General features: G+C 40.8%; 1 protein-coding gene across 1 annotated transcript in view; it reads left to right on the top strand.

The window, feature by feature from the left end:
• LOC144756119 (vitellogenin-A2-like) overlaps positions 1-19,718 on the top strand; it is a 74,717-nt gene that overhangs the window by 20,397 nt on the left and 34,602 nt on the right. Inside the window, exons 12-20 of the mRNA XM_078645672.1 lie at positions 1,916-2,139; positions 2,245-2,342; positions 10,056-10,180; positions 10,481-10,582; positions 12,180-12,299; positions 12,391-12,580; positions 12,714-12,807; positions 17,134-17,319; positions 19,393-19,540. Coding sequence (XP_078501798.1) covers positions 1,916-2,139; positions 2,245-2,342; positions 10,056-10,180; positions 10,481-10,582; positions 12,180-12,299; positions 12,391-12,580; positions 12,714-12,807; positions 17,134-17,319; positions 19,393-19,540 — 1,287 coding nt within the window. The remainder of the gene's footprint in view (positions 1-1,915; positions 2,140-2,244; positions 2,343-10,055; positions 10,181-10,480; positions 10,583-12,179; positions 12,300-12,390; positions 12,581-12,713; positions 12,808-17,133; positions 17,320-19,392; positions 19,541-19,718) is intronic.

Below are 19,718 nucleotides of genomic sequence, written 5' to 3'. Positions count from 1 at the left end.
ACAAACACCCCCCCCACCCTACATCACTGTAATGGCTACGGCCTACCCCACTAAACAGCGTGCCTGTCGCCCAGAGTCACCCGAAATATAGAAAAAGAGAAAGGGAATTATAACGAAGAAAGAGAGAGGAATAAGAAAAGGAAGGAGAGGAAAAGGAAGAGAGAAAGAGAGAGAGAGGAGAGGAGCCAGCGACCGAGACATAAAACACTACCCCCCGCAACAATAATGCACTAATCGAGGTCGAAAAGGAGAGTCAAGAAAAGCCTACACCGGGATGTAAACAGGAACCATCCAGAATAACGAGGCCCGGAGATGCCATGTAAAAAGGGTCCCACAGGCTTCCGGGCACGATCACCCCTGTCCACTTTTATGAAGAGTCGTGCTTCCCAACCCCGCCACAGCCAAAAAACAGCAGAACACAGTGGGTCCATACCAGTCAGGGAAAGCCGGTGGGATCTCCGCAAAACACCGTCCCGGCCAATTAGAGGCAACCAGGAGAACTCGGCTACAGTCAGAATGCAAAAGTTCCTCAAAAATCCACGTGGCCAAGCACAGTATCTGGGCCGTCCAGCACGAAGCAAAGAAAACAGGATGTAGAAAACACTGCAGCATAGGCACCGGGTCCGCTAAATCCCATAGAATCGAGCACCCAGCCGGAGATCCCAGCACAGCCACCGGCGAAGTTTCAGGCAGTACAAATCGGGGAGACGACACTTCGTCACAAAATGGCGGAGCCACCATGGCAGCGATCCGCAACTCCAAGACTCGACATTTCAAGGACAGGTCGATCCACAGAGCAGACAGGGCAAACCAGATAGCACTCCGAGTAGGGGTCGCCCAAACCAAACGAGGGCTGGAGAAAGCAAGTGCGGCAACTTCCCCGTCTCCAGGAGAAAGACACCCCGAGGGGCCATCCGCCATCTTAAGCACAGCACCCTCCGCCATCGCCGCAGGTTCTTCCAAGTCCATCAGGAGCACCGGCGGCCCCAGGGCTCACCGCAAAACCGCGGCGGAAGGCGCTCGGCGGAGAAAGGAGAGTCACCAGAAGATCGGGCGTGCTCCCCACAGCACTCGGGGGGAGCCCAGCACCGGATCCCGGCGGGACTAACAACAGGAGTGGGTGTCTCACTTGAGGGGTGCCGGACAGCGCGGCTTCTCTTCTTCGGGCCGGTAGGCAAACGGACATGCGGGGTGGCCCACCAGCGGGGGCGGGTCAGCCCCGGGGGTCCCGGCCCGCGGCTCTCAGGCTCCCACCATCGGGTCTCTCCACCGGTTCCGGACCGCCGGCACTCCGAACATCTCCGGGCAGGCACAGCACTCGAGGCCCCGGCATCAGGGCCGGGAAGGCCAACAAGGTGACCAGGGCAGAACGCCGGAATCACTGCACGCCAGAGCCCCGGAAAAGGATGGTAAGTGACGGCTCTTCCTCAGTGACCAAATTCGGAACACCCCGAACAGGATGAAATACAGGATAGGTGGCGGGGAGGAAGAGATCACGGAGCGAGGCGGTTATGCGACCGTTCCGATCGCCATCTTGGCTCCTCCCCTCCTGCCTTATTCTTGAATTGCAGTGGTCAATATTGAGTAATAAAATAATATGTTGCAGCAACATCTTCATGGATCTGGCTAGCGGTTAATCCAGATATCGGAGACTTACTGTTTGCTGCACATCAGCAACATCAAATATTACTGCACTTCCTGAAAAGTGACCTGAACTTTAGACAGTAGTAGAAATAACTAAGTATGCAGATACTACTTTAGTAACTACATACAGTACAGCATCTTCTGGTCATTAAGCTTGATATCAATCCAAATACATAACCATATGCAAAGGTATATTTCCAGCACCTGATACTACTGGTTTAACTAGCAGAGTTCATACAGTACAATAGACATATTTTGTTTCTCTCTATAGGTTCAGGAGATTCTGCTCCAGATCTTCATGGACCGTCAGGTTCGTACTGAAGTCCGGATGATGGCTGCCATGGTTCTGTTAGAAACCAAGCCTGGTCTCGCCTTATTGACAACCATCGCCAACATAGCATCCAAGGAGAGCAAAGTGAACCTGCAACTCGCGAGTTTCGTCTATTCACAACTGAAGGCTTTGTCCAGAAACCGAGTCCCATCGCTCCATCAAGTGTAAGTGTCAAAGTACAAGGTTCTAATTGAACGTAGACTTATAATAAAATGTAATCATACTTGTAACAAGATCTCAATGATGACAGGTAACATTATTTCCTTCAGGGCTGCTGCTTCCAGTGTTGCTGTAAAGATATTAAACCCGGCGCTCGACAGAATGAGCTATCGATACAGCAAAGCGTTACACATGGGTTCCTTTCAACGTAAGTCCGTAAAGGGTACTTGAGCACATTTTAAGGTGTTTTGGTTGCTTTCCAAAGCTGCGATATTTTTTCAAGTAGTTCCATTAATAAAAACATTTTATCAGTGGAGGGCAAAACTACACCAACAATTAATGTATAATATGCATCTTAGGAAATACACATAACCCCTGATTGTCACAACATTCTTTCTGCTAGCTTTCAGAAGGCTGTCATATGTTTACATATAGAAGTCGTCCTACAATTATGGATGAGCTCCAAACCTTCACTCCTTGCTTGATACAGCAACAACACAGCATTACAATTTTTCTGCCTTCATAAGCATAGCCAGCAAGCTCCATTCCCATGGGATCTGGATATCAGAGTGATTGTAAATACGCAAGATTCAGGGAGTCACATTATAGATTCAGAGTGGTCTGGGATGTTCATGAAATTTCCATCCAAATTTTGGCTCTGTAAATAAAGTGACGTGCAATTTTATGTTAAAAAGCCACATGAAGGAGGAGCAGAGCATCAACCCCTTTTATATCCATGAAGACTTACAAAGTGTTGTGTAATTTGTTAATATGGCATTTGATATACTGGATGACTACATTAAAGACCGAATTATAATGTGAATATGATCATGCTTATTCCACAGCTGTGATCAAGGAGCCATCTCTGATCTTATAGGGCTCCAACACAGTGCTAACATTATGTTTTGATACATTTGAGGACCGGACAAATCACTAACATTATGGTATGTTACATTAATTAGCAGAGGATGTTTGGTGGAATAACTTTTAATAAAGTCAAGCTGGAGTTTAGCCACTGTCCCAAACATCATCAAAACTATACTAACACTATGGGCTAGGGTTGAATCACAAAAGTGGGGCAAACCCAGTGCAAAGCTTTGTACAGGGATTTATGATTGCTGCACAACGTCTGCTTTGCATTAGAAAGTTGCCTAATTTAACACATGGTTGTACACTACTATGCACTACACTGCACTGCTTTGATTCTAGTGACGTTCTAAGGGTGGCACATGGAAGTTTCCTTGCATGCACAGAGGATTTTATATACAAAGCCCTGTTAACTGAAAAGGCTAGACAGTGATTTCTGCCAAAATTGTATTCCTTCTTGACGTAGTCAGAAGGTTTGAGAAAAGTTTTCTTTTCTCAAAGCTCTGCAGATTTTGTGTGGTCGCTGCACATTTCAACACACATCTATAGTGGGAAAATTATTAACGTATGTCGCAGTTTTTTGAGATGTTGCAGGTCCCCCTATAAAACATATGCGTGACATCATGCACATATTCCTGCACTATGGTGCAAGGGTTTGTGCATTCGTTCAATGTTTTCAAAAATATGCCAGCAACAGTGAAGAGAAAAGCAGTGCCTTATCTTAGTAGATATGGTGGTGTTTTCTTCTCTCCTTTTGACACAACGCAGCCTAGTAACTTTGCTGTATTGTGTTGTATTAAAATCAAGTAAATTGACTTTGAAGGTGCTGTGTTTGAAGCTCTACAATAGAAAGGGTAGACAAAAAGGACAAAGAGCACTCTATAGTCCATATTTAATCTGAATATTGAGAATAAAGTGACAATTTCTCCCTTTTTCACTCTCATCATCACTGTGAAGAAAAATGATGACTGTCAGGAGGTTTCCCTGGAGGCCCCAGCCCAAAAAATAATGTCTCATGATAATTCTTCACCCTCTTTAAGTGTACGAGGGTTTCTGTTCTGCCACTCATGAGGCAGGAACAAAATGTGATGACAATACCAGTCCCTGCTACATTTAAGTCTATTGTTTGGCAGAACTCACCTATAGCCTTTGGTGCTGAAAATTTGAAGTTTAGGAATGATAGTGAAAAACAAGTCCATCATCTTGGTTGTAAATTCACTTCCACTGTTTTGGCTGTAATGCCATTCAGCAGATTCAACAGAAATATTTACCAGCCTTTTTTTATATTACTGTTTCATCACCTTCATGAAATAACAGCACCTATCGGTTATCAACATAGACATTTTTCCAGAAGCCTGCTCGAAAAAATGGTAGAATATTTTTTCTTCAAAGAGATAACACACTAATAGCACCTTTTAGATAAATCAGGGGAAAATAATTATTCAAAAAGATAACGAATAATTCCTCACACCCTTTGTGTGTAAGGATGTTCTCTGCTACCACTCAAGAAACAGGAAGCATGTGATGAGGCTACCAGCCCCCACTGTATGTATGTTTAAACACAACCAAGGTCTTTGGTGCTGGCAAGTTAAAGTGCAGGAAAAACATTAAAAATGTTTACAAAAGTTTGGTTGAATTGTCAGTCAGCAGATTCAGCAAAACCTTTTACAGACACAAAAGAACTGCCTTATAATCGGTCAAACAGGTGGCTTGTATATTCTATCTAGTATGAGGCTACCTCTTGAAATGGTATTAGTATCCTTCATTACTAGTTCTCATAAACCAGCACTATTGTATTGCAGATAAAATCTGGAATTTACCAAATAATTAGGGTCTCATTTAGAGCCTTGAATACAGATCACCAACTCTCAGATCAAGGGCATCATTCACAAAGTTCAGTCAATCAATCAGTATTTGTACAGCCCAGCACTGTCACCCCTAGAGGTATCTAAGCACTGAGGATGCTGTGTCTCAGTCAAAAAGCCAGGTCTTGAGTCTCTTTCTGAAGTCTGCCAGGGAAGGTGCTGTTTAGAGGAGGGGTTGAAATTAAGTCCAGGTACTGGTGGCTATGTAGGAGAAGGAGCGTCTCCCACTACTGTTGCGATGGATGCAGGGGGTGTGATATAGGGCATGTGAGGAGAAGCGCAGGTGTCTGGAGGGTTGATGGAATTTCAGTCGATGGTGTATTTAGGATGGACCTTGATAATGGAGGGCTTTGTAGGCTTTCCTGAGGATCTTGAACTGATACCTCTTCTGGAAGGGGAGCTACTGGAGGTTTCTGAGGTGGGTAATGATGTGTGAAAGTTTGGGAAGGTCAAATATGAGTCTGTAAGGAAAACGTACACTTTTATCTAACTTTACAATTTTTGGGGTATTCCCAAACTAAGTTTAATTTTATTAACAGTAATTTTACAACTGCCGAGACTCAACACTCATGGCAGGGACCCTGCAGATAGAAATATAGGCCTGTCCTATCTTTTTATGTGAAGGCTTGTCTGTCTTGACTGCAGAGTTTCCGCAGTCATAAAAGGACTATTAGTAAAATTAAACTCATAGTTTTTGAATATTAAAAATTGTAAACTTTGACAAAAGTGTAATATTACCTTTGTGAATTAGGCCCCAAGACATCATAATGACTGAATAATGCAAGCTGAATGTATCTCTGTCCACTGTAATGCTGAATTTGTTGCCTATGGAAGCTCAAAAATGGGGCTGCTTTGCATGTGGCTTACCTTTCACATGGTGGTCTAGATGTATCATTATTTGATGTAGCAGATGCAGGAAGACAACTTGCTGCGCTTTTCTGGGTCAAATGGGAAGAGCAGGAAAGTGTCATCTGTACCAACATAAAGCACATCTCTGCTCCCTTTCTGCAATGGCGCACTGTGTGCTGCCAAGGACCAATGCAGGCCCCCTTGTGCCTTGGTGCTAGGCTGCTTGCATTACAGGTAGGATTGTGTCTTTGCAGGAAGGGAGACTTTCCTGCACAAAAACAATTCTGAGAGTTGTTTTACTCTTTCTAATTACATAGCATTTTAATGCATTCCTAGGTTTACCTGTCTTGGTAAATCTGAGAATATGCCAAAATAAATGGATGGATGCATGGAAACACCAAGTTACACTTATATAATGCATTCCCAGCACAGAAACTTGCACTTCCTTGCATTATTTTATTTTCCAAACAATGTGTGTCCCCACAAGATGGTCTTGCGTGGTTTGCTAAATCTGACTTAAGGATTGTGTTGCCCTTGTGTCAAGACGCAAGGGCAATGCAATACTTTGATAAATTAGGCCCTTTGTTTTTATGCCTATACATTGTCCTCTTTTTTAATGGGGAGGTTGCCATACACATACACCTTACACTATCCCTATGATATGCTCCGCCTCTCAAACCTAAGACAGCCAAGAAAAAGAGAATAGGCGGCAAACGTTCTCCCTTGAACAAAAATAGTCCCCTTGAATGATCAACCTTTGTTCATCAGAGTCACTGATAGTTGCCTTTCCTTCACTACAAAACCCCACCTGGCCCCCATTGAACTAATCTGGATATAAGGATTTTGGGCATTTCACACTTTCTGTTAAAGATGTTGACTTACTTATAAGGAATAGCTGAGATTCCTGGGCCCGGCCCTAATAGCATACCAATAACAGTTATCAAATCAGATCCGAAAATGTGGGGCTATGTCTTAGTGCTACTTTTTAATCAAACCAATTTAAATGGTCATGTTCCAGAAAATTGGAAAGGCTCTTACCTTCAACCGATATATAAAAAAGGCCCAGGATCAGAACCTAGCAGTTATCGGTGTATTGCTTTGTTAAATGCTGATGGTAATATATTCGCCAAGCACCTCCATTTATTTCTTTTTGCTTGGGTTAAGGCAGATGATTGTTTTCTGGTGAATCAAACTGGCTTTAGATCTTATGTGTTTTAACTACTATAATTCATTGTGCACTAACATTAAAAAGAACTCATTTGTGTGTCTGTTTTGTGGACATTTCCACTGCTGTTGATTAGGTTTTAAGACAGTTAATGGAAAATGTTATTTTAGTGGGGAAAAGATGGTGCTCTTTTGCATTTATTAATTGATCTCTATAAGGACACCTAGATCCAAGTGAAGCCAACTAGAGCCCAAGGTCTGACAACAAAGATTAAAACTAATAACAGGTTCAAACAAGGCGGCACTTTGTCACCTTTGATACTTGCAGTTTATATTTCTGACCTAACCTCAATACTTAATCAGTTCAGCGGGGAGCCTCCAAAATTTGGCAATAAGATAATTCCACATGTTATTTATGCTGACAATCTTGTTTATATCCCAACAACCCAGATTGGCCTGCTAAAACAGGTAAAAGGAGTAGGAGAGTGCAGCACCAAAAATGGTTTTCTGATTAATATTATGCAAACTAAAATAATGTAATTTGGTAAACCTAAGTCAAGATTCACCTGACAAAGTTAAGATTCACCTAGCAACTGGATAAGGAAATTGAACAGGTCAGGGAATATACGAATTTAGGATGGACTATGACAATAAACTTGCATGGCCGTCACAATTGAAAGAGATCAGGAATAGGCATACATCCAGTAGCAGCTCCTCCGCTAAGGCAGAGGAGCGTCACCCCACTGAACAAAAGTAGAAATAAAATGATAATACCTACTGTTATTATCATTTTATTTTTCCTATAGCTATCCATGGCTCTTGGACAAGGCAGGGCTGGCAGAGCAGGGAGAGGAGTGGTTTACACGACCGCTAAACAGTTCAAGTGCACTTTGCATGTTCCTACCAGGCTGCATTACACAGCCTGGTGAGGAACATACAAAGCCTCCCTGTCTCCGCCTGAGTGCCGATCCCCTGCACTGAGACCAATAACAACGCTGCATTCCTGAGTCTGGGAGCTGGGTGCTTTCTGCTGCTGGCCGGGAGGCTGCACGAAGATAAAGGAGGATGCAGCAATGGAGCAGTCGGCAAGCCAGTGGGCAGGGCATCCCAGGTACAATTTTTCAGTGCTCTGTCCTTCGGCCCCCATCCTCTCCCTGCACTATACAGCCCGAGACTCGTAGCAACAGGTACTACTGTTATAGCAATTGCACACTCTGCACATTTATTTGGGGGGAATGCTATGGAGCCAACGTTAACAATGCTAACAGCAAAAATGTTGCCTTTCATTACATGTGTGGAAAAGTTTCAATAAACAAACCATGGGGGATTTAAATATTGCTTTTATTTAAATTTTACAAAATATTTTTAACTTAAGGACTTCAACCGCACATGCTATGATCTGATTTGAATGTGTTCTTTATGCAGCTTACTATATTAAACAACATAAACTTAGATCATTATTAATGTGACTTTCAAAAATATTTGCACAATCTAAATGGATTAATCATAGAAGATCTGAAATGATACCCAGGAAACCAATTGATTGCAATGGTTGTGGAGTTACAATCTCTACCTCAAAATCAACTGCTTCCCACAATAAAAATCTTAGCTGCAGTTCCTAAAATGACCTGTATACTAATAATCAAAAAGAAGATGTAAGTGGTGTCATATGAAAGTGACTTACTTGCTTTGACAACATTATACATTCACAACTTTCATCAACAAGAGGCAACCATACTTATATTCCAACTGAAATACATGGTCAAAAAAGCCTTTTACGTTTCAGGCTTTTTCATATTCTGTTATTGCAATTTGAGGGATCATGGAACAAGATCAGGGCCAACAATAGACAATGCTGCTTGTGTAATTTATTTCCCACAGATTCTTTACCTTTGCCCCTCAGTATTGAGCTTGAGAAATTAATTTCTGAATCAACTCTTCTACAAGAAAAGATGCTACAACGTTTTGTTTTCTTGGGAGATCCAATAAATCCATTGGGTGTTTAGCTACATTTTTTTCATTGGTAGAGCTGAGTCTGTAAGGCCAGTTCAAATAACTCGTTTTAGGGGCTTTATACATAACATTATGAACATGGTTTTTAATTGTGATTGATGAATGATTGATATTCATTTTTATGTTATTGGAATTATAAGGTTGTTGTTATTATGAAAGATATTGTCTTGATTTTTATATACATTATGCAATAAAATCATATCTTCCTAAAAAATGCAAATAATGGAATGCTGGTATGGTGTGCTTAGCTTGAAGACCCAATAAGTCAAATCATGGCAGATGATTCTTAAACTAAAAAATATCATACAGTGATTAAGATGATAATGAAACTGCCTGACTTAAAATGTAAAAAGAAGGAAAGAATTACCACGAGCATCATTCAACTTCGATGGTATTATTTTAGCAGATTATTGATATCAGACGTCAGTCCTTCTTACCTTTTCTGTTACATACTCATCACAGTTCATAAGCTGCAACATTGAAACTGCACTCTTGGCTACATTATCTAATGGAGGCACCAACGAGAGCAACTCATTTCATGTAAGCACCAAACATGATTTTGGTAGCACAAGAAACATCTAGACAGTGACATGCAGTTTTTAATAGGAGTTTACCCAGACTCATAAGAGTACCTTGATTCTAATGGGATACATTCAACAGAATGAAGCATTTTACAGTGGACAGTGGTGTGACCATGGATATAACCTTGTTTCTACTTGTAACACTTCCTTGACTATTGACATGCACATAATTTGTAAATTTGATGTGTGACTCACATGGTCTTGGACACATTCCTCATACAACAATATTGCTGTTCAGCACATAAGGATAACATGGCTTTCACCAGACTCATTTTAGCAATAATCAAGAATACACACAAAGGCAAGCCTGACCTAGAAATGTCCTCACTTTGCACAACAGAAAATATAACTTCACTCACTAAACATTCTCTCTTATTCCTTTATATATGACATGTTCAGCAGCATTTGCCATAACGGTGCAACATTGCATCTATAATTGCAAAAGTGTATTAGAAACTTAGAATTGTAGGCTTTGTCTTGAGTTGTCATGAGCATATAGGAGTACCATAACAATACGCCAGGAATATCAACCATCTATGTGACTTTTTTCAACAAAACACATTTTTATTTCTGTGTTTATAGATGGACTAATGGCTGGAGCAACTGCAGATGTCTTTATCATGAACAGCGCTAACACAATGTTCCCCGTGTTACTGCTGGCCAAAACCAGAGGGTACATCACTGGTGCAGAGGCTGATATTCTAGAGGTAAATACTATTAGGGTGTCATAGTCAAAGACCACTCTTCTAGACCAGTAACAAACAAATGGATACAATGCAGTAGTTTTAACTGAGGTGGAGGAAGATACAGTAAATCATGTATCAGGAAATGCAGTGGAGCATTGCAAACCAAAATACAACTTACAAGATCACACCTCCTCTCCTGTGCATGACACTGTGCGGACATAATTATTTGAAGATATAGTTTAAAAAATCTGTGATAAAAAATGTTACTGATTTGCTGGATCATCGTCACACCAAGACTCATATTTAAGTATTTGTCACTAGATTGCAGTCAGAGCAGAAGGCCTGGAACAAACTCTCAAGAAACAGAATATCCCATTTGCAGAATATCCAATGCGCAAAAAAATCCTTCAGATTGCAAAAACGGTAAGGTAATTCCTTTACATTTTTTAAATTGATTATTTACACAATGCATTTTATTGCAGGGGTTATGTAATGACCATTGCATTTCCCTAGTCGAAACTTACTTCTATTGAATTTCCAATACACTGTCTCTAATTTTACCATTTCAAACTGTCACTGGACCTCCGAACACGAGGCTCCCTAGGATTTTTCTGCTAATGTTTTCAAAGTGACTTTTTGAAATCCACTGATTTATGGTTGATGAGGTGTACATCCACCATCAGCCTGAAAGCCGTCAGTAGAACCACAGCTACTATGTCATTGTATGTTGATGTTCATTCTGCATGCAATAATGCCTCGTCTGGTGTAATTTGCTGCATCTTCAGGGAACCAGCAGATTTTAAAATACTGTAAATCTTTGTGTCTATGTCTCACAGAGCAATCACTTAGTATTTTACAATTTCCAATGAAAGTAAAATGTTCCTCAGAGGCAATAGCAAATCCATGTTTAATAGTCTGATTTGTGTTATTTGAAAATCCCACTTATTTCGTCTGAACATTGTGCCTTCCAGAGTTACAAAGACTGGCTAATTTCTCTGTTCCCTGTTACAATGTGATCACATTATTTATGTGTAATTACAGAGAAAGTGCTCCATCTGCGGTGATAGTTAAACGGGTGGTATCCATTTACACAAAGGAGGTGCAACAGTCCTACGGCAGTAGTGGAGAGGTTACCACTCGCTACTAAAAATAGAGCAGTTGCACAGTGCACAGGGGCAATTAGTGAACCACTTTGTATTAAGCACTCCTCAGTAACGGATATCATATGAGTCCATATGTACTCTAGTCTGAATTCTTCTGGGATTAAATTTGAATATTGGCAAAACCCATGTGCAAAAGCACTAAATTGGAGCCCACATGCTCATTTTGTTAGCAAGCTTGTAATGGAGGGGTCAGTTAAAGCAATCAGAAGATATCCCCACAGTATTATAATGTACCATTCACCTTCCATTATAGCATTATAACCCGCTTAAAGGCCCACGCCGAAGGCGTGGGAATTTAACAAAGGGGGAGGACTTTAATTGCCGGTACAGCCCAGCTACGAAGGTCTATAAGGCTATTCGAACATTCTGCCACTAGAGGGCAGAATGTTCCAACCAATAAAACAAAGGCCTCTTGGAGTTCGAGGGGTTTAAATTCCCTCGGGCTCCGTGAGGCCTTTGAAAACAACATTGGAATTTTGCTTTGCAGGCCTTTACTGGCCCGTAAAAGCAGGGAGCACTCCATTGCCTGCAATGGAGCTCCCAACATTGCAATGTCCTAATAAGTGATAGATTATACAGGTGGTTAGTGTACTTTACAAAATGTATGTGGTGGCACTGCATTCTCTCTCACTCTCGTTCGCCCCCTCTCTTTCTCCCTCTGTTTCTCTCTCACTTCTAGCTCTCATAACAAGGGATCCTCAAAACCCCATTGACAGAGCACCATTTGATATTGCCTTTTTCTCTTAGTGACAACACTGGAGGTTTTTCCTATCACTTAGGAAACTTAGTTCAACAAAGAACTTTGATTTTATAAAGCTGTTGCCTGATTCTAACAACTTGTGTCCTCTGTTTTCCAGTTGCTGGGCTTTAAGGCGCTTCCTGCAGATTCCCCACTAATCTCAGCTTACATCAAGCTGTTTGGTCAGGAGATGGCTTTTGTTGACATTGACAAGGAATTTATTCAGACCGCCATTACGGTAACCACTGCTCTATTTCATAATATTATTGTTCTCTTCAGCAACAGTACTTCACATTCAATGATCCTCTGGTTCATTTATTTTACCACAGGCGCTCAAAGAACCAGCAGCAAGGCACAGTATGGTGAAAACAGTTATCAACAAACTTCTTAATGGTGTTACTCGGCAATACGCCCAACCGATTTTGGCAGCTGAGGTTCGAAAGATTGTTCCCACCTGTGTTGGTCTGCCCATGGAATTAAGCATATATTCTGCTGCTGTGGCAAACGCTGCCATCAACAGTATGTTTCTTTCCTATTTAATCAACAAATGTTAATATTCTTGAAGGATGACCGGAACAAAAACACATGTTGAGCAGAGAATTATATGAAGATTCCATATAATCTTTTTGCCATTTTTGTGCTTCTTTTGCAGCTGATGTGAAGGTTTCTCCTTCTCCATCTTCAGATTTCAGTCTTGTGCAGCTTCTGGAGTCTAATATCCAAGTTCACGCAGATGTTTCTCCAAGGTGAGATTAAAATGCGCGATAAATAATCCAGTAAAATAGAGTAGTCAATTGAGTGAGAAACTAGCACTATTAACACCCAAGATTAATGTTTCTGAAAATTATGGAGCTGAATGTAAGATAAAGTGAATTAATCCCATAGATTTGTGGTGAGTACTTAAAGGGTTAGACATAACATTTAGGGCCTCATTTATGAGTTTCTGGTGCAGGGGAGCACAAAAAGTCATTTTACTGTGCTGGCCTCCGTCAAAACAGCTCATCATGTCCATTCACCCAGCATCGCCACACAATTCTGTACGTACCACCAATGCAGGCACCCATGCACTGTGGTTGGCACACCCGTCAGCCCAAAAACAATACATGGAGGCATTTACCTCGTTCTATATGTGCTGCAGAATTCAGCATGCAAGCAAAGAGGAAAAAAAGTTTTGAAATAAAAAAATGTCTCCCCATTCTACCTGGGTGGCTTGGCGTTGCCTCATAGGTATGATTGAGAGGCCTGCACCAGTAAAGCATCACAAAAAGTGATGCTCCAGTGGTGCAGGGATCTTGTTAATGGCCTCCCTACTCTTTAGGAAAGTTAGGGATAAGAAAATATTGCATCTAGGAGACAGTTATTATCAGACGCCTTAACTGAGTGTGAGTCCCTTGGAAGTCAGTGGGTGGATGAGACTTCTCTCCAGCCAGTAATACGTATTGCACTTGAGTTATCAAATAAGTATAGATATCAGTGACTAGCCCAGCACTATCTCTTCCAGCAATACTAATACCGTATAGTGACATTTAATGTAGAAAGATTATGTAAATAGGGAATCTCATTAGTATTCAATAAAAAGGTCAATTTGATACATTCACAGACCCAGGGTTCCCAAATCTTCATTGTTCTTTTATTCAAGATTTTATGTATTCTAATTCCAACAGTGTATTTAAGTATCACGTAACACAGACAAAATCACTGCCAACCCCTTTTTCGAGGAGACCTGCCTCCTTAGAGCTTCTCAACAATATCTATTGCCAACTTTCAGTCAAATCATTGATGAGTAACATTCTTCTTTTAATCTAAGTAATTTCAATATCTTGTCCATTTTAAACCATTCACCCATATTACGATTTCATATGTTCGCAGCTGTTTGAATTAGATAGCAAAAATCTAATTTCAAAATGTCTTCCAATCCTATTCAGTTTTTGTATGACTGCCTGTAAATGTTGCATCTTCACTTAACTAGAGCCATAACTAAGAGGAACTGAGGAAGCTGATCTATTGGAAACTCGGGTTGGCTGACATTTTTAAGTTATATCGCACTTGAATAAACTGTTGTGATAAGAAATTCTTGAAATCTTGAATTAAAGAACAAAGATCATTTTAAATCTGTGAGTTTGTCTTCTATTTAAGTGATCGCCCCCACCTGACAAAAACGTGTTAGTTAGGCCGTGGGAGAGGAATATGTGATGTTACAACGCGATCATTGAGATCGTGGTACGTTACATCATGGTTATTACAACGGAAGTTGTTACAACGATTTGCGCTAGAGACGCTAAACTTAGGAATAGTATGATTTACTATTCCAACTCAAGTGTGTGTTGCAGTAGGGAAGGTGTTGGAATAGTAACTCATAGTATTCCTTGGTGTAGAGCGCCATCCAGGGCAAGTCGTTGAAATGACTTGCGTTGTAATGACCGCGATGTAAATGTATCGTGGTGTAACGACCGCGTTGTAAAGGTGCTAAGGGATATTTAAAAGCACAGGTGAAGTCACCCTGCATGACTTAACATGTGCTTGTAAATATTGCCCCTGTTCAAGCAACACATTGTGTGTTAAGGGTGGGACATTTTAATGCATGCTGCATTCTACAGCACGCATTGAAAGAGGAAAATGCCTGCAGTGATTGCTTTTGTGCAGGAAGGAGCCCCTTCCTTCACAAAAGCAATCTCCCCATGGCTCGGGCATCCTTGCACCATGGTGCAAGGGTGCCTGCGCTGGCGCATGGAAGCTGTTTGTGCGCCAGCACATGGGAGAGCACAGGAATGCGACATATCATTATAGATATGTCGCATTCCTGTGATCTGAAAGTGCCGCAGAGTGGTGCAGCCAAAGGGCTTGTGGTGCCACACTGCGGCACCACGCCACGGCACTTTCTTGTAAATCTGCCCCCTAGTTTCTTTCACATTCCCCTTTCTGATTGACAGAGCGACTAATTTCACAGCCTTTGCAACACCTGTAACATAGTCCTATATTTTTAAGCAAATATTGCAAGTCACATGTAACATTGTAAACACAATTGCATTAAGGGCAGGTGGCTGTATGTAGCTGAAGACTTCCTCAGTGACTTGCAATATGAATTGAGTGTGCACGTGTGATCATGGTATCCAATATATATCAACAGGAGTACATTAAAACTTGGTAGTGGTGATCTGAGTTACAGTAGATAGAAATCTGTAATATGACCCAAAATCCTGGAGTGAATGTTGATCACAAATGATGAGCAGGAATTCTAGCAAAGGAGATGTCAGCACTGCAAGCAATGGTGAAAAGGGGGAATTTGATGACAGGTGATGTGGGCTTGTACATTAGGTTTGGCCTGGCTGCTGTGGAACTGATGTTTCCTGAGTTCTTTGAAAAATAAATTCAGTAAGGTGAGAATTTCAATGGAATGTCAGTATAGAACCTTGGAGAATAATTGTAGGATCCTTGTTGTGAAGGGATTTTCTTTTTTTAAGTTTGAGTTTATTGAAGAAATAAAGAAGGGAAGGAGAGGGAAGGGGAAAGGGATACAATCATCATGATGATAAACATATACATAAAATAAGCAATTCAATAGAAACTCTCATTAAATGCACATATAACAAGCATGAAGATTACATGAACATCACCTACGTATATGAATGAAAGGTACCATAAAATATAGCTGAACGTGATGCCATAACAAAAAGCATTAAAGAAACAAGAAACTCATGGTGGTTTGCGCACCTCAACTGTACTAGGGTCTGGAGAGGCAGGTGCTGGAGCAAAGGAGGAGAGATATGTTACCAAAGGGAGCCAAATCAGGTCGCGCTTAATTGCTAGGGAAATGGGAGATACGTAATTAGTATCTAGGCGATGATGGAAGCAAAGTGCATTCCACCAGGATTGATAAGAAACATTTGCAGCCTGTTTCCAATTAGAAGTAATGATGTGGAAGGCCACAGCAACTAAAAGGTCAAGTAATAGATAATAAGAAGAGGATTGTGGGAGTGACGATGATAGGGAACCTAGAAAAACTTGTGAAGGGGAAAAAGGGATTTGCAACTGGTTGGATACAAAAGATATTCCAGGGCTTTTCTTTTTAAAGTTCTTGGTTCCACTTGGGGAGGGACCTTTGACACCATGAGATGTGCTTACTGTGTGCTTGACATCCTTACTGTCAATTACAAGGTTATTTTCTTTGATTTTGCAGCATTCTAAAACCATGATTTATTAAAGTTGCACATTTGACGTTACTTGACATTTTGTTATAACGTTGTTTCAAAGTGTCCAATTACTTTAGATACTTGTAATTGATGATTGTAATTGAGGCCTAGTGTTTTAGATCATTGTCCAATTCTTTGTGACGAACCCAAGGTTCCATACTTGCATTGTCTCGGTAGCTTGCATGTGCTCTATTTTAGAGGAAAAGTTCAAATGCCTAAAAAAACAATTATGTATTTGAAGAACATCATAATGTACAAACACATCTAGAGTCTTTAAGATGTTTACAGACTTATGGGTGGCTTTTAACACAGAATGGTGGTAACTGCTCTCATACAATGTGTGAGGTTTGTTAAGGGTAGCACAGGTAAGGCTCTGGATCGGTCATGACAGAGGACAGATAAAGAGCAGTTGGTAAATTAATGTAAAATTTTACATTATGTATAAATTAGGATTTGTTTTTCATCTCCATTGCAGTACCTTACCCATACACTTTTGACATTATCTTGCCATTCAATCCTAAGAAGCAGGTTTGAAAGCCAACATAATATTTCTAAATATTGGGGTCACCGGTCTACCCTCCTGCATGTCCCCTAGTCATGTTACTGTTCTCTTATATCAGAGGCGAAATGCCTTTTTGCGCTAATATCATAAATAAATGCACATTGGCTCTCTTTTGTCTGGCTTTCCCTTTCAATCTCCAGTGTAACCCATAATGTCCCAACAAAACAGAAGTTACATGGTCTCCCGGTGCATAGTAGGTGAGAGTTTCTAGTGTGTTCACACACATCAGCAAAACCACCTTCAACTGCGCTCAGTGTCTTTTCCAAACTTTTTGTGAGTCATTGATAATATATGGTATGCTTTTTTAATTCCTCATTCAGTATCTTCAAGCACACAGTGGCAACTATGGGAATCAACACCCACCTCATCCAGGCAGGAATAGAGTTTCATGCCAAGGTCCGTGCAAATGCGCCAATGAAATTCACAGCCAAGATTGACATGAAAGCCATGAACATCAAGGTTGAGACAACACCATGCCAACAGGAGAATGAACTCTTAGTTACAAGGTATTACATGTGTTTGGTTTCTTTCTGATATCTATTGTGCTTTTTTTAAAGCACACACTCTGATTCTGTTTTCTTTACAACTATAAATTCAGCAGTAATTTTGAAAATTGACAGGATTTCAACATTCACAAACTTGTGAATTTATGTGTCATCTTTGATATTGCAAAAGGTTATAAGAACTCTAATTATTACAATAATTCTCCCACAAGTTTAGAAAGATCTGAATTGTTCAAAAACTCTCTATAAGGAAGACTTTGAAGGTTTTACAACAAGACCTTGCACTCATGGATGGTGCTCACATGAGCACATGGACTAAAATGTAATGATAATCCTCGGTGCACTGAGGGTAGAATCGTCTAAATTAAACAATGCAAAGCTGAAGAAAATGCACTGGAAAGTTGGAGGCAAACGGTCTATGCCAGCCACTGTTTGCTCTCTGCTACTCTGTTGTGTTTAGTGCAGCTACTAACATTCCAATGTTTAAATGTTATTTAAAAACCGAAAAAGGCACAAGTCACTAAACACACAGCAAACATCAGTGTTCAAACTGCACAAGGTGATATACTTTACCCTATGATGAGAATAGAAGCAGTCCATCAATCAGGCTTAAGAGCTGTGAAGCCAGTACTAAAATGTGTGCATTTGTCATAAATTCACAACAAGCTTTATTTGCTACCAGACAAGCCGTTGATAAAGTTAAATACAGGGACCTAGAAGCATATAATGATGTAAGCAATCCGCTGAATATCTGAACCTGTGATTCTAAGCCTACCTGGCCTTTATTCTCTGGTAAGATTTGTCTACATGCTATCACAGATCCTGGAACTTCCTCTCTGGGGTTAACTACTGCACTGAGCAGGTTCCTACATTTTGGAATTGGAGCATTTTTTTTGATGAAACAGCAAACTAAAGCAGATCTCTTTCATTTCACAAAGACACCTGGCAGTGTTTCTATGGCACTTTCAGTCTTGCTGTCCAGTGGCATAACAATTCTCCCTGCAACTCGCACAGTGCGGGGGATCCCTGAGGTCCAGGGAGGACCGCTCCAGCACTATGCACAGGCCTGGGGGCTCCTGACTGGGTCCGGAGCAGGTGTGTCCCTTCATGAACTTTGCATTGGGGCCCCCTCAAGATTCATTACGCCACTAGTGCTGTCATTGTGTGATGCTGTAAGTGTTTGGACATATTTGGTGTATATCAAACATAAAGAGAGTTCAGGCTTTCCAAACTACCCTTTATTGTCAATTCAATGTGTTATATATGTACTAGTGCAATTCAGTTGAAAACCAATTTGATTAGCCATGATATTTTTTGGAACTAGAAATGCATTGTCTTGTGATATATTTTGGAACTAGAAATGCACTAAAACATTCTGAGGAACACCCAATATTTGAACCACAGTAAATTATACGGGAGAAAAGTCATCAAGTTAAAGTTAATATTAGTTTTGGTTATACTGGATCATCCCATAGAGAACACCACGTGGACATGTAAAATGTGCAGGTAAATTTGGGCATTCAATATCTGTACATGTATATCTATGGAAGAGTCAATGAAAGTAAAGAAAGGTCAATTAGAACCAGTGTCGAACTGGCTGATAGGGCAATCTGGCAGTCCGATGAGGGCATGTCTTACAGACCAGTTTGTGGCATGGCTTTTTTGTTGATGGTGGACCTGTTTTGTTGTTTGACGGGCCACTTTTTACTGGTGCGTTCTCTAATATGACCCCACAAACATTGGTTGCAGCAGTCACAAATGCATGCAGTCTCCTCTACCTTGCAAAACAGCTAAATGGGTTATCTTTACACGTTGAGCTGCTTCTTTACCTATCTGTTTAGCTAATGGGAACCACTTTCATTTTGGCTCAGGGCCCTATTATCTGCACAGCTTGACTCGGATCAGAACATCTGCCATATCAACTTCTTTTTTAGCACAGTTCTCCTTTATGCTGGAAACGTACACTTGCATTACATCGTGTATACATTAAATGAGTATTGTAGGCCTCACCTAATTGTTCTTGCTTATCCCCAATCCATTTGACTGAATCACTGTATTTCATCTTTGTGTCCCTAGAGCACAGGTGTTTGCTGTCACAAGGAATGTCGAAGACCAGGATGCAGCAAAGAAGACCCCATTATTGACACAAGGAGCTGTGCCAAGCATTCTTAAGAAGCATTTTGAGACAACTGCAAAGTCCTCCGGAGAAGCTGCCAGCATGATGGTAATATTGCTTTATTATTTCAATGAATAGTGTTCCTTATTTCAAAAGTGAGTAAAGATGTACTAATGTGATTCAAGGGTGCTCAATATAAATGAAAATCTTTGGAGGTCGATTAGAACAAGTCAGAATAGAAAGGCAAATTCAGCAACTTACATATTTTTGTTCTGCCTGATATAGT

Source organism: Lissotriton helveticus, chromosome 1_1 (assembly GCF_964261635.1).
Source record: "Lissotriton helveticus chromosome 1_1, aLisHel1.1, whole genome shotgun sequence".
In the NCBI taxonomy this organism is placed as follows: Eukaryota; Metazoa; Chordata; class Amphibia; order Caudata; family Salamandridae; genus Lissotriton; species Lissotriton helveticus.
This window is presented reverse-complemented; position numbering and strand designations above follow the sequence as displayed.